Source organism: Gopherus flavomarginatus, chromosome 5 (genome assembly GCF_025201925.1).
Source record: "Gopherus flavomarginatus isolate rGopFla2 chromosome 5, rGopFla2.mat.asm, whole genome shotgun sequence".
Lineage (NCBI taxonomy): Eukaryota > Metazoa > Chordata > Testudines > Testudinidae > Gopherus > Gopherus flavomarginatus.
The window spans coordinates 29,641,572-29,655,246 of record NC_066621.1 but is presented as its reverse complement, the minus strand read 5'-3'; the positions used below and the strand labels follow the sequence as shown (position 1 = coordinate 29,655,246).

General features: G+C 48.1%; 1 protein-coding gene and 1 non-coding gene across 2 annotated transcripts in view; one reads left to right on the top strand and one right to left on the bottom strand.

Annotated features, from left to right (window-relative positions):
• Positions 1-5,237: 5,237 nt before the first annotated feature.
• TRNAV-AAC (transfer RNA valine (anticodon AAC)) lies at positions 5,238-5,310 on the top strand. Its single transcript has one exon. It is a non-coding gene; the product is annotated as a tRNA-Val (tRNA).
• Positions 5,311-8,135: 2,825 nt separating this feature from the next.
• Positions 8,136-13,675, bottom strand: part of LOC127052645 (zinc finger protein 707-like) — a 77,692-nt gene continuing 72,152 nt past the window's right edge. Inside the window, exon 3 of the mRNA XM_050956530.1 lies at positions 8,136-8,553. Coding sequence (XP_050812487.1) covers positions 8,386-8,553 — 168 coding nt within the window. The 3' untranslated portion in view covers positions 8,136-8,385. The remainder of the gene's footprint in view (positions 8,554-13,675) is intronic.

Genomic DNA, 13,675 nt, shown 5'->3' with positions numbered 1-13,675 from the left:
TCAGCCCTCCCTTTTTCTCCCCGCTCCTCAGTGGTCACCTGCTCTTCTCCTCTCGCCCCCCGGCCATGTCCCGGCTGCACAGACATTTTCCATCCATCCCTTTCCCAGGTCTCCCGCCTCCGCAGCCCCCGCCCGACCCCACGCAGGGGCTGCTAGGTGTAATGCATGTTCAGTAGGGATTTCTCCCCTACTAATGCCGGGGTGTCCTTCTCCTATACGTTAGTCTACTAATGATCTCCTCTTGGTGCCATGTGTGTCAGTTCATTGCTATGGCACTCGTGTGCTTAGACATCTGAGGATGCTCTATAGAAAAGCTCCTTGAGTGAGGTGATCCACAGGGAGTAGCTCAAAGCTCCAAAGTGCCTGGCCAGGGGCAGGACATTGGCACAGCAAGGGCGGGGTGTGGCAGTGACATCACAAAGGCCTTTTGCAGGACCTCACACTATTGGTCAAAGACTATTAGTGAGCAGGTGGTGACCTCACAGAGAGATCCTGACATCAGTCAGGGGCCAGGGGCTAGGGAAACCTCAGAGACCCCTGTGGCTTTGCTTCAGCAAGTCTCCTTCTCCAGGTCTCTGTCTGAGGACTGAGAGAGTATTCGGGTTCACGGACGTGAGCGCCAGGAGAAACCTCTTTCCAGTTTTCTCCTTCCCTTGTAGTGATTTTACTAGAAAACAGCCGTCCCTGTTTAGAAGGTAAGAGCCTCCTGGAGGTGTGAGACCTGTTCAGTCTGATCCATCTGGTGAGAGTTGAATTCTAGGCATGGAAAACATGAGCTTAAGGAGGCAGAATTTTATTCCGCACCTGGGATTTTGTCCATTAGAATCATGGGGACATTAGGGTTTGTCCTTTGTGTTTCACCTTTTCCTCCATCCACCTGTCCCTCCCTCCTTTCTCTTCATCTCTTCTTTTGTCCTTTCTCCTGTTCTCCTTCCAACACCAGGACGAGTGTGTGCGTGTGTGTTGCGGGGGAGTGCTCTGCAGCTCTCACTGTGGGAGTTCCACCCAAAGATGTGAGGCTGAAATAGTGCTCAGGCAGTCAGGGCTGGATTAACCTTTTGTTGGCCCTGGCACCAAACATATTTGTGGGCACCAGTGTAGTCACTGTGGGCTCCGAGTGTGGGCCTGGTGGGGCAATGCCATTGGTGCCTTCGTATACCCGGTACTGAACCTCAGAGACATTTTTCATTTTGATCACACACCTCTCCATGACTATATGCATTGCCATACACAGCTCCCTCAGCCCGCGGGTTTTCTTATTGAGCTGTACACCCATGTGGATTTACTAGAGTCCGCAGTGAGCAGAACTTTCATAGTGACAAAGGAAACTCCCCACAGATTTATCTCTTTCCTCATTCAGACCTTCTCTAGCCATGTCTCCAGTACCCCCCCATGTCACCAGTCACTGCATGTGGTCCTAGTCTCAGCTCAAAGTCCTAAAGCCAGCAGACACCTGATCTGTCCTGACAGATCCCTCCCTCAGCCCCCATCCTGCCATGTGAGCAAGCCACCTGCAAACACCATTTCCCCAAAGTGAGGACTTAGCCCTTGGGAATCTGAAGACACCAGAGTCTCTTCCTCTGCTCCCATCTACATGCTAGTCTGCTACCTGGTCACCACCACCTCTCCCCATACTTGTTTCCTTTCTACTTTGGACATGCTCCCAACCAGCTGGAAGCTCCCTCTGCAAGCCTGACCTGCTCCCGCCTTCCCTGCTCCCCCGACATTCCTTTCCTACTGGTGACCTCTCTTCCTTGAGGTTAACTCCAGTGTCTTTAGGTGCTCTAGCTTAATGTCCCCAGGAGTCATAGAGCCACTTGTAGTTTCTCTAGCTACAGCCATGGGGCAACTGCCAGAGGCCAGCCTTAGACAGCTGCAGCTACTTCCCGCAGGAGCGGAGGCAATGCCAAGGCTGAGCATGCTTGAACCTTGCAAGGGCAGCACAAGGGACTCTAAACCCTCAGCACTGGCCCTAGGCAGCTGCAGACTCTGGAGTTAGGCACTTTCCTCCTCTAGGTTCCTGCATGATAACAGAACTGCAGTAAAGTGGAACAATTATCAGCTTCTGTGATTGGAAGATGTCTGGATCCATAAAATAAGACTGTCCTACATAAATGAGGAAAGTTGAGGTGCCTTTATTATTCTTTTGTTCCATTCTTTGTTTCTAGGGGAATTTGCCAGTGCAATATCACTGTCTTCCTTTTAAACAAACAAAACTAAAAAAAAAGTGTAATGGCTGTTGAAAATAGCAATTCCAACCCTCGTTAGCATTATGAAGACCCCAACGTTTGTTGCTCAATTTTCTCCTACTTTTTCTAGAGTAAATGACAGTGGATCAGCATATTTGATTTGGGAGAAATGAAGTAACAGCTGCCCAAATTGAGCTTGAGCACTCCTGATTTTGAGGTGTTCAGATCTGGAAGGCAGGGGCTAGATTCCCTTTATGAATATTAGATACATCTGGAAAGGAAAAGACAATTTCTATTTTCATGGCTCAGAAGTGGAAATCCTCCTGTCCTGTATCTGAAGCTGTCCAGGTCCAGTAGAGCCTCCCCTTCCTTACTTACCATTTTACCTTCTGGTGGGATCCACATACCTCCCTTGCCCAGCTTCAGATAGAGAGGGGCCCTGTCCAGTTAGTCCACCCAGTTCCATCTTTGGGGGCTGCCAGGCGAGGTCACAGCAGCATCCCTAAGCCTGTCTGGGGAAGTCGTCTGCGGGTGCTACCTGGGCCAAAGCCTTCTACTGCTTGGTCACACCTCTTCCCTATTCACAGGTGGCACCCCCTTCTAGCAGCCAGCCCCCCAGCCACAGCAAGCTGCAGCGCATGGAGTCTCACAGCTTCCGCCCTCCCTTTCCTGTTGATAGCAGCCAAGGGAATGCTGGGAAATGTTCCTTCTCTGCTCCAAGGCAGGGAGCTGGTCAAGGAACTACAGCTCCCAGGCCCCTATGGGGTCTCAGCTCCCCTACTGAATCCAGGCTGCTCTGAGGCTCCCTTTCTGCAGAGGGGAGGAAGTTACTGTTATAGGTCCCTTCAGAGCTTGGGCCTAGCACTATGGCACCATGTCAAATCCAGTACTGCTCCCAACTCTATTCGGATCTGCTGCTGACAGGATCCCTTCCCATTCTTTTTGTTTCCTGTCTCCCCTCCAAGGAGAAGCTCTGCATTGTTTCTGTGTGGGGAATTGAACCCAGGCTGTCTGGGTAAAAGCCAAGAATCCTAACCACTAGACCACATGGGACTTCCATAACACCTTTACATGTTCATATTCTATAACACAATTAAACATAGCCATTCAAAGTAGCCATTTAAAAAAAGCCATTCAAAAAACTTCAAAAACAGACTTCAAAGAGAAATTGCAGAGTTACAACTGATCTGCAAACTTAACACCATTAATTTGAGCTTGAAGAGGGACTGGGGGTGACTGGCTCACTACAAAAGCAATTTTCCCTCTCTTGGTATTGAAACCTCCCTGTCAATTACTTGGAGAGAGCCACATCCACCCTGACTGAATTAGCCTTCAACACTGGTTCTCCCCTTGTATGGTAACTCTCTTTACATCATGTTCCAATATATATTTATGCTACTATCTGCAATTTTCACTCCATGCATCTGAAGAAGAGGGCTTTTTACCCAGGAATGCTTGTGTCCAAATAAATCTGTTAGTTCTTAAGGTGTCACCGGACTCCTCGTTGTTTTTGTGAAATAAAAGCAAAATGCACTCTAAGCTGATCTTAACCCTTTCAATGCCCTTACAAACTTAGATGCTTCTCACCACAGGCCGACTGGTGGCTTTTCAACCAGGCTCTCCCCTTTCGTCAGCGCTTCAGTTGCTTGGTGTGGGGGTGTCTGTAGATGTAGGTGGACGAGAGAGACAAAGCATGGCAAATGTCTCTGCTTTTATCATGTCCTTTCTTCCCTCTTGGCTTTGCTCCCCCTTCAGAGTCAGGTGAGCATCACTGCGTCTCTCCGAGCAAGTCTGAGCAATTCCCCTGGGGTGTCCTCTTGCAGGTAAGTGATTGCACTGTAGCTCCCTTGCTGAACAATGGCTGTTGATGGGTTGTTTGACACCCTGTCCGGGTGTTGGTTACTTTCCTTGCTGTTGTCACTGGGGAGCTAATATTTGGCTGACTCCCCCACCTTACAGCATAGTGATAACCACACTGCACAATTCTCATAACTTCATATGCATGAATGGTAAACATCTATGGGTAGAGAAATGACTTTCAGCAGATCATATCCTTTCCCCTGATACCTTACAAGGCATGCTCTGTATATAAGATCACGATTATATGAAAATGAGGAATATGGGGGTTACAGCACACTCCCCCAAAGGTACAGAATGTCACACTGAGATTCTATTTTCATTTGTTATGTAACAGCATTAAAGAGATCCAGTGACTGACCAATGGCATTTTCAAGTGCTAAAATAGCAAGCCCTGTTGGTCTCTCATTGGCCATCAGCGACTGAAGATACGGTTTAATGAGCCAGAGCTTCAAGGCGAGGGTGGCTCTGTCCACTGCCTTCCGTTGCGCTGCTGGGCACCAAGTCCCTGGCGGTCAATATGTGAATCTGGGAGAAGAGAGTGGGGTGGCAAGCGGTGGTAGAACTTTTGCCACCAGGGTCTAGCTGTCTAACTTCCTCTTCGTACTACTGGGCACCCGTTGCCTTCAGGTAACACAGGAACTAAGGCAGGAATAGGGTGAGGAAGCAAGTAAAGCCGAGCAAGGAAGGCAAAAGTTAATCTTGTCTTCATGGGCAGCTCGCAATGACGTCCTTTTTCTGTGCCACAGCTGACAACAACATCCCAGACAGAAAAGTAACAGGCCAAAAAGAAACCTAGCAGCTGCTGAAACAGTTCAGTTGGGAGCGTGCTAGACTAACAGGCTCTTCTATCCTCCTTTATGCACGGGCGGGATGTTTTCTGAGAGTGCAGCAGTTCCTTTAACTGCCACGAGTCCCTCATTTCAGGCTATGCAGCAGGAAAAGACAGCATGGGCTTCTGCACCGAGTTGGCCCACCTGACCTTTCATTCTTCTCTTGCTCTTTGTCAGCAAGGAGAAGAAAAAGAAGCTCTTCCTCAACCTGGAGTCACACGGGTGAGGTAAGGACGACTTCCTGAGTGCTGGCTCCAGTCCTCTGCCCTGCCAGCTGACCTATCGAGGGGCTACAAACCACATTCTCTAGATTTGTCCATCGGTCTGTGCCAGAGTGAGCAACATCCCAGTAGGTGGAGTTTCTGTAGTGTAGTGGTTATCACATTTGCCTAACACGCAAAAGGTCCCTGGTTCAAAACCAGGCAGAAACATGCTGGCTTCCTTTTCCCAGATCCCCTTGTTATTCAGAAAGGGCACTCCTCCTATTGGCCTGTCCCTGGGATAACTCCAACCCCTGCATGACAGAGGATGCTGACAGCAGTGGAGAAAGCACCTTGGTGTCAGGCTGGAGAACCTAGAGTAGTTAGGCCAGTCACCATTTGGAGGCTTGTGGCTTGGCCACCTCTGTTGTTGGAGGTTGGCCTATAGAGGCTCTCACTTCCTGCTGGGCTCCTTTGCGTGACTGGCCAAAGGAGGAAGTGAGGCAGGAATGGGGCAATAGAGGAAAGTTGAGCTGAGGAAGGCAGGGAAGAAGCTGTGCGGCTAAGTGGGGTTAGTAGAGCACCACACTTCATTCTGCAAAGCCTGGGGAGGTGTGGTTGGCTGCTGGGAGGTAGAATCCTGTGCCTGCCTCTTGGCTTCCCAGGAGTGGCTACTTGCAGCCCAGGAGAAGAAGGGAGGTTCTGGGTGAAAGGAAAACAGGCAAAGCTGAGTCCAAGTGGAGAATGGCGGCTCCATTATGGCCAACCTGGGGACATGACTGATGGTTTTAGAGGTGGAGGCTGGGCTGGCTGTGAGCAACTGGGATCCAGGAAACCCCCACCTGCCCTTCTGAGGGCTGAACCCATGGAGGTGCGGTTGGCTGCTGGGAGACAGAACCCTGTGGCTGCCTATTGGCATCCCAGGGATGGCTCCTTGCAGCCCAGGAGAAGCGGGGTTCTGGGGGGAAGGAAAAGCAGCAATGGTGAGGCTGAGTGGGCTCCTTTCTGGCTGAGATGGTGGACTGTGGTGAGTCTGGGAGTTGCCTGTAAGCCATAAGTGGACGTAGTGCAGTGAAAACTGCTGCTCCATTCTGGCCGACCTGGGGGCGCCATGGATGACTTGGGAGTGGGGGCAGGGCGCTGGCTGTGAGCAAATGGGATCCAGGAAGCCCCAGTCTGCCCCTCCAGGGGCCGAGTCTTCTTCTTTCCTGCCATGGGGAGCCCGACCTTAAGCCTGCCCAGCATGTGCAGCAGCTCGAGCATTAAGCCTTCCTATGTGCATAACTGAACTACGCCCTAGTGTAATAAGGTGTAAAGTTTAGATTGTGAATTTATCTTTAATTTCCATGGTAATTTACTTTGATCTTTTATTCCTAAAACTTATAATCCTTAAAACTCCATCTTTCTGTAGTTAATAAATCTGTTTTATGCTCTACTTAAACTGGTGTATTTTGCTTGAAGTTCTTGGGAAATCTCAGCTCCATTACAAGGCTGGTTCATGTACTATTCACAGTGAGGGAGGGGTGGACCCTGTGTAATAAACTCACACTGATCAGGCTTCTGATTAAGGCAAGATGGTATGATCCAGGGGTGCAAGGCTGCAGAGCTGTAGGGGGGACGACTTTCTATCATTAGTGTTATGAGTGGCTGCAGAAGCAGTCATGTAATTCAGTTGGCTGTGTCCCTACCTACGGATGTCTGTGTAAGTGCAATATCTGCCAGAGATTCACAGCTTGTCTCAGCATCACATGTGTGAGAGGGAGTCCAGGTGGTGGGATAAAGGGCTCAGGGGTCCCACTGTTCAGTTGCATCCCATAGATCCCATCACAGACTTTCAACAACCACAGCGGGTGCTCACTGAGACAGAGAGAGAGATGCCAAAATAGTGATCTCCAGTGCCAGCAGACATCAAACTATCAGAAATTCTGTGAACAGAGAAGACCTTGCTAGTGGAAAATGGCTTGTGAGGTATCTTTAGAAAATGCATAACCTACTGAATATTATCCTCCTGTTAAAATGTGTAGTAACACTGTATGTAAAATTGTGAGATTTTACAGTATGATATTACTGAAAAAGTTACAGTTCTGGGGAACACCCACAGACCAGTTCCTCAGAGATAGCAAGGCAAACAGCTGGTCAAACAGCCATTCTGCTGCAGGGGGAAGGTGTGAAGACATTAAGGGCTGGTCTACACTACGGGGGGAAATCGATCTTAGATACGCAAATTCAGCTACGTGAATAACGTAACTGAAGTCGAATATCTAAGATCGGATTACTCACCCATCCTCACCACGCGGGATCGATGTCCGCGGCTCCCCCTGTCAAATCAGCAACTCCTTTGGGGATGGTGGAGTTCCGGAATCGATATAAGCGCGCTCGGGGATCGATATATGGCGTCTAGATGAGACGCCATATATCGATCCCCGAGCAATCGATTTTAACCCACCGATACGGTGGGTAGTCTAGATGTAGCCTTACATTCCATCACAGGGACCTATTGAGGCTGTTGTGGAAAACGACCACTGGATTAATATTTGAATCAGCTCAGCCTGAGGCTCTTTTCTTGGTTACAAGCACGCAGGGGGCGACAGCTATTGGAATACTGTTCCCGAGCTAAAAATCACACAAGCCTTTTACAGCTTAATACCACAAACAATAACACATACGTTGCACGTTAATTTCCTTATTTGGAATATATTGCAAAATATGACGCAGGTCAAAAGCAAGCTGAACAAGCAGTTTTCCATATTTGGCCTTTCCTGTTATTTTTATTACACCTGGTGATATGGGAGCAAGACTCTTCATGTCTCAAGAAATGTCACTACCAACCTAGGCCATTTTCACATGCTGGGGTGCAATCCAGATCAGCGAGGAGTTGTGTCATCTGTAATCCTGGGTGAGATTCAGTGTTCTGCTGCTGGAGCTCCCCTGTCTGGATACTCCCAGTCAGAGTTCAAGGACGCACTGAGTGTCTGTATGATAAGTAACCCTGGACTGGCAGCTCTGACTCCAGCCGCCTGCTTGTTACACCCCAAGCACATACTGGTTTGGGTAGAGAAGGCTCAGGGTTTGAGAGAAGGCTGGGGGTAGGAAGCTTCTCTTCATTATGCTGGACCTAACCCCAGTTTTACTTGAGTAAAGAGGAGATATTTGACATTGTGTGATGCTGCTCCTGTGCTCTGTTCCCAAAGTGTTCTGCAGCAGAGGAGGGTCTCTGGTAGTATGTATGTTACTGGTCTATTGGGGTGATGCTGAAACAGGACAGGGTACAGATGGCATTGTGGGGGTGGCATGAACCTTCACTCTTCATTTCCCCTTCCAAGAACAGAAGGGACAGGAATCCTTACCCAGCAAGACCATCGTCTCATAGTTCCCCTGCATGACATCTCTGTAGAGGGCTCTCTGAGTGGGGTCCAGCAGAGTCCCCTCTTCCCTGGAGAAATACACAGACACCTCCTCGAAGGTCACCGGCCCCTGAAAGTGCAGGAGTCCAATACTCTGTATCTGCTGACCCACTCACAACCCCACTATTCACGGAACAGCAGCACCAGGGAAATGGAAGCTCCGGGAGGCACATGTTAACAGAGTCCCACCCCACCCTGCTTACGGCAGCCAGGAGGCATCAGAGGGTAGAAAGAGAGAACCTTTGTGTCTCCCATCTGACAGACAGAAGCAGGGTCTTCACATTTATCACATAGCTACTAGCCAGAGCTTAATATAGGAGATGGGGCTGTCTCTGGACCCTAATAGTGGCTCCCTGGTAGGAATCCAAGCACTCTCCAAATAAAATATATGGAAGAAAGGGGAAGTTAATCATAAAGAATAGAAGTTAGAAGGTCAGAATAGTAGTGCCCATTAACAAAGGTTTAGAGAAAATAGAGCTTATCAAACTAACGGGATATCCTTATTGGATGAGATCAAAAGTTTGGTTGCAGCTAATAGTATTGATGTAATATACCTAAACTTCCGTAAGGGACATGACTTGATTAGCACAATATTTTTACTAAAAAAAACTAGAATGATACAAAATAAACACGGCATACATTAAATAGATTAAAAACTCTGATAGTAAATGGGGAACCATGATCGAGTGGATTTCTTTCTAGCAGGTTCCTGCAGGGATTGGTTCTTGACCCTGTGCTATTTAACATTCTTATCCATGACTTAGAAGAGAGTACAAAATCATCACTGATAAAGTTTACAGTTGCCACAAAGATTGGGGTTGGTGGTAATTAATGAAATGTCAGTAGATTCAGGCTCCATCACTGAGAGTCTGGGAAGTTGTCCCAGCCCTGGCTGGAGGGTTATTTCCTGTTCCACAAAGAGGGGAAGTTCCATTCCCAACTCCTGTGCCTTGAAATTAGGACCTATCTGACACTACACCCCCATATTCATCATAGTGGTATGATTATAATATGATTAGGACATAATTATGATCTATTTTGTAGAAGATGCATCATGTGTGGTGTCACTGGAAAAGTTCTGATTTGCTGAATATGATTATCCTATTTGTGTGCACATATCATGTTCGTATCTGAAGTTATGGATATTGACTCTGTATCTGTATTTCAAATGTGCTTACTCTGGGTAACAGCCACAAGGAGCCTTTCAGGTACAACAATGAAGAAGCCAGACAGTGCTGATGGCTCAACAAAGACAATGGACTGTGGAAGAGCTTAGCCTTCCTGTGAATGTTTCAGCCAGCCTATGAGTCATGGCTACTATGACTCAGCAGGGCCTGTGACCAGACCACATGACACTAAACTCTATTTTAGTACCTGTATTTTTCCACAAACTGGACTAGGAACTGAGTTTGGAACAAAAGGTTCCCACCATATGGAAAAGCTACATAAGGTGGGGTGTGACATCATCTCTTGGCCTCATTCTCCACACAAGAGAACTTCTGGAAACACCTGAGAAACAAAAACGGATGTGGGGGAAGTGCTGCTCCCAGGATCAAGAGATTTCTAGCTTGTGTATGGAAACTTGGGGGACTGCTTGTACCATCAGTCAGGGTGAGAAATTGCTAATTCAAATTCTATCCATCTAGTATGTTAGGCTTAGTCTGAGTTTTGGTTATTTGCTAAATAATCTGCTTTGATCTGTTTGTTATCACTTATAATCACTTCATCTATCTTTCTGCAGTTAATAAACTTGTTTGATGCTTTATCTTAACCAGCGTATTTTGAGTGAAGTGTCTGGGGAAAATCTCAGCTTGTTGTGCACATCTGTCCCATATCGAGGGGAAGGGGAACTACATTAATGAGCTTGCATTATAGATGTCCCTGTGCACTATAAGATGGTATCATTCTGGATTTATACTACAGCAAGTGTGCAAGGTTGGGGAGTGGGAAATTGGCTCTTGTCTTCTATCTGTTCTTGATTGGCTTAGGTAACGCACTCAGGTAGCTTAGTTGGCTGCATGACGCCACCTGCTGTTGTGTTGGGTGATAACAGGCCCTGGAGAGGCTGGCGAAATCTCCAGCAAAGCAGTGTGAGAAGGGCCAGCCCAGCGTGAGGGTTAGAGGACACAGCAGTTCCCAGAAGCTCCACAAACTGCCTCCTGGGGGTGACAACCCATCACGCCCTACACTACACAAGTCTCAGCAGGTTTGTCACATGCTGTCCTCTCCCTTTCTTCACCTGAGATATTTCCTGCTTCCCACCACCTCTAGCAATTCCCACCCTCTTATGCATTTACTGCTCCTCAACCTCCAAGCAGGGCCCGCCACCCTGATAATCTCTTACCTGAGCCAGTTCCATTGCAGCCATTTCCTTGCCCCTGGGAGGACGAGATGATGTGCAGCGAAACATGGATGTTATTCTCTGGCCTGCCAGGGTGAAAAGGGCAAGGTGTGAGAATTCAGACTAGGCTTTTGTCCATTCCCCAAGCCGATTCCCCCCAGCTTTTCCCCTGCTAATGCACATTCTAGGTTCTAGCACACTGTGAAGCACAGAGTGACCTTATTCCAGTACAGGCCTAGCCCCCTCCCACCAGGGTGTAACCCTCTGACACATGGGGAAACCCTTCCAGTAACAGTCTCTCTCTTACACGTATCAAGTTTGCGGACAACACCGAGCTGGGAGGGGTTGTAAGTACTTTGGAGCATTGGATTAAAATTCAAAATGATCTGGACAAACGGGAGAAATGATCTGAAGTAAATAGGATCAAATTCAGTAGAGACAAGTGCAAAGTACTCCACGTTGGAAGAAACAATCGGAGGCCAGAGAAGAGCAGAAACAAAGGAGTCACTTCGGGGGATTCTCCCTGTCATTGTCCCCAAGGCAGCTGTCCCAGGTTTACAAAGGTGTTTCATGTTCCAGCCTTTATACAGTCTCTCCTGGGAGTGCCTCTTTCATGGACTGGGCCTAGTTTTAGTTTTTGGTAGTTAACAATCTTGATTTATTGTTCATCTAACCAGTATGTGTGGATTGAAGTGTGTTGGAAACTCTGTTTGGGAAAACAAGCTGGTGCATGTCATTTTCCGCTGATGAAATGACAGACTTCATATGAGCTTGGGTCGTTCAGTAGCGTGCTGGACAGTGCAAGATGCACATTTCTGGGGGAAAGTTGGGCACTTGAGAATTTGCTGGTTTTCTCCTGAGGTGTAATTCATGAGTGGCTGTCTAGCAGCACTCAATACTGTGTAGCTGGGAGTGAGTTACATGCTGGAGACTGTGTGTTAATTGGCCAAGAGGGGCTGTTCTCGTAGGAAAACAGCGGAAAAGGCACCCCATGCTGGAGGACTGAGGGGACAGCTATTTAACAGTCCAGATTGTACTCTGGGTAACATCACAGACACTCATTATGACAGAGCCTCTTACAACACAGAGAAAGTAAATCCATGTCCCAGAAATCGAAAACTCCAGACAGAGGGCAAGTGTCCCTGGCACTGCTTCTTGCTGACAGAGAGGTTCAGAGACAGTGCGAGAATCCTGGGGTAGCTGGGAACAGGAAGCATGGGCTGGCGGGGTTCGGTGGAGAAAGGGAACAGGAAGGGCAGGGATATTACTGAATCCAGGATCTCAGCAGTACTAGATGACAGGATAGCACATAGTGCAGCCCATTGGAAAACACAATCCCAACTATACATACAAAATGATGGGGTCTAAATTAGTTGTTTCCACTCAAGAGATGGATCTTGGAGTCATTGTGGATAGTTCTCTGAAAACATCCACTCAATGTGCAGCAGCAGTGAAAAAAAGTGAACAATGTAGGAAATAATTAAGAAAGTGATAGATATGACAGAATATCTCATAGATCATATTTGTAAAAACAGCAAATAAATCCATGATACACCCACATCTTGAATACTGCATGCACATGTCACCCCATCTCAAAAATAGATATATTGGAATTGGAAAAGGTTCAGAAAAGGGCAACAAAAATGATTAGGGGTATGGGACAGTTATGCCAGACCTAACCCCCAGTTTCACATCACAATTCCCCCAGGCCCTTTCCCTGCAGACAGACACCCTAGATTCTGTCATGCTGGGAAATGCTCAATCTGTTTATTACAATTTAGACCTGGCCCCTCCTGCCAGGCTAAGTCCACAGACACATTTTTAACCTCCCTTCTCTCTCCCCTCACCCCTTCTCTGAACACAAGGCTAGAAAAGAGCAGAACCAAAGGAGTCACTGTGGGGGATTCCCTCAGACACTGACCCCACGGCAGCCACACCCCAGCAGGGGGAATATGGAGTCAGGAACTGGCTTTTGCTCTGTCTGATCCTTGTTTTGTTCACTGGAAAGTGCTTCTGCCCCAGGATGCAGCAATACATGTGTCTGGGTGGACTAGAGAGCTGGAAATCTCTCACCCACATTCATTTTTCCCACTGCCCCTTTCAGTCTCTCCTTCCCCTGTCCTCTCTCACTGCCCCTCTGGCTGGGACAGTCCCATTCCTGGGGGCTTTGCTCTCCCATGGCTGGATTTCCTCCTGGCAACCGCTAATGGGAGGAGAAATGAGGTGGTGTTGTTTGTGCAGAGTCACTTTCTTGCCAGACCCTAGGACATTCCCTGAGGTCTTTTCAGTTACCTGGAGACTCTGGCTCAGAATTTAGTAGTAACAGGGCCCAGGACTGCCCTAGGGGGCTAGGACCAGCTGCAGAAAGTCATCCCCTGGGCCGGGCAGAGAAGAAGCTTTAATTAAGGTCACTTCCCAGCACAGAGCCCCACTGAGGGAGCAGCAGCTGGGACAGAGAGGGACAGAGTGTATGAGCAGCTTCCCTCCTTTAGCTCTCTGGGGAGAGCAGCTAATGGGAGCCCCTCCTCACAGGGAGAATGGCTGATCTCATTTGACCCACTGTCCATCTGGAATCACTCCTTGTCTTTCCATACAGTGACTCTGGATTAACAACGCTCTCAATGACACCGGATTTCAGAAAGAATGAGTTCAGAACGCTGTGGAAAAGACCATCGTGTGGCAGTGCTGACTCCCTTCCCACCTCCCTCACCCCTGCAGATCTAGGACAAGGACTGGGGGCAAAAATTTTCCAAACGGAACCGAAAGTTCCTGCAGTATTCAAAAGAGGAGAAAAGTAAATTCTGTGATTTCACACTAACAGTGTTTGCTAAGTGGACAGAAAGTTTTCACA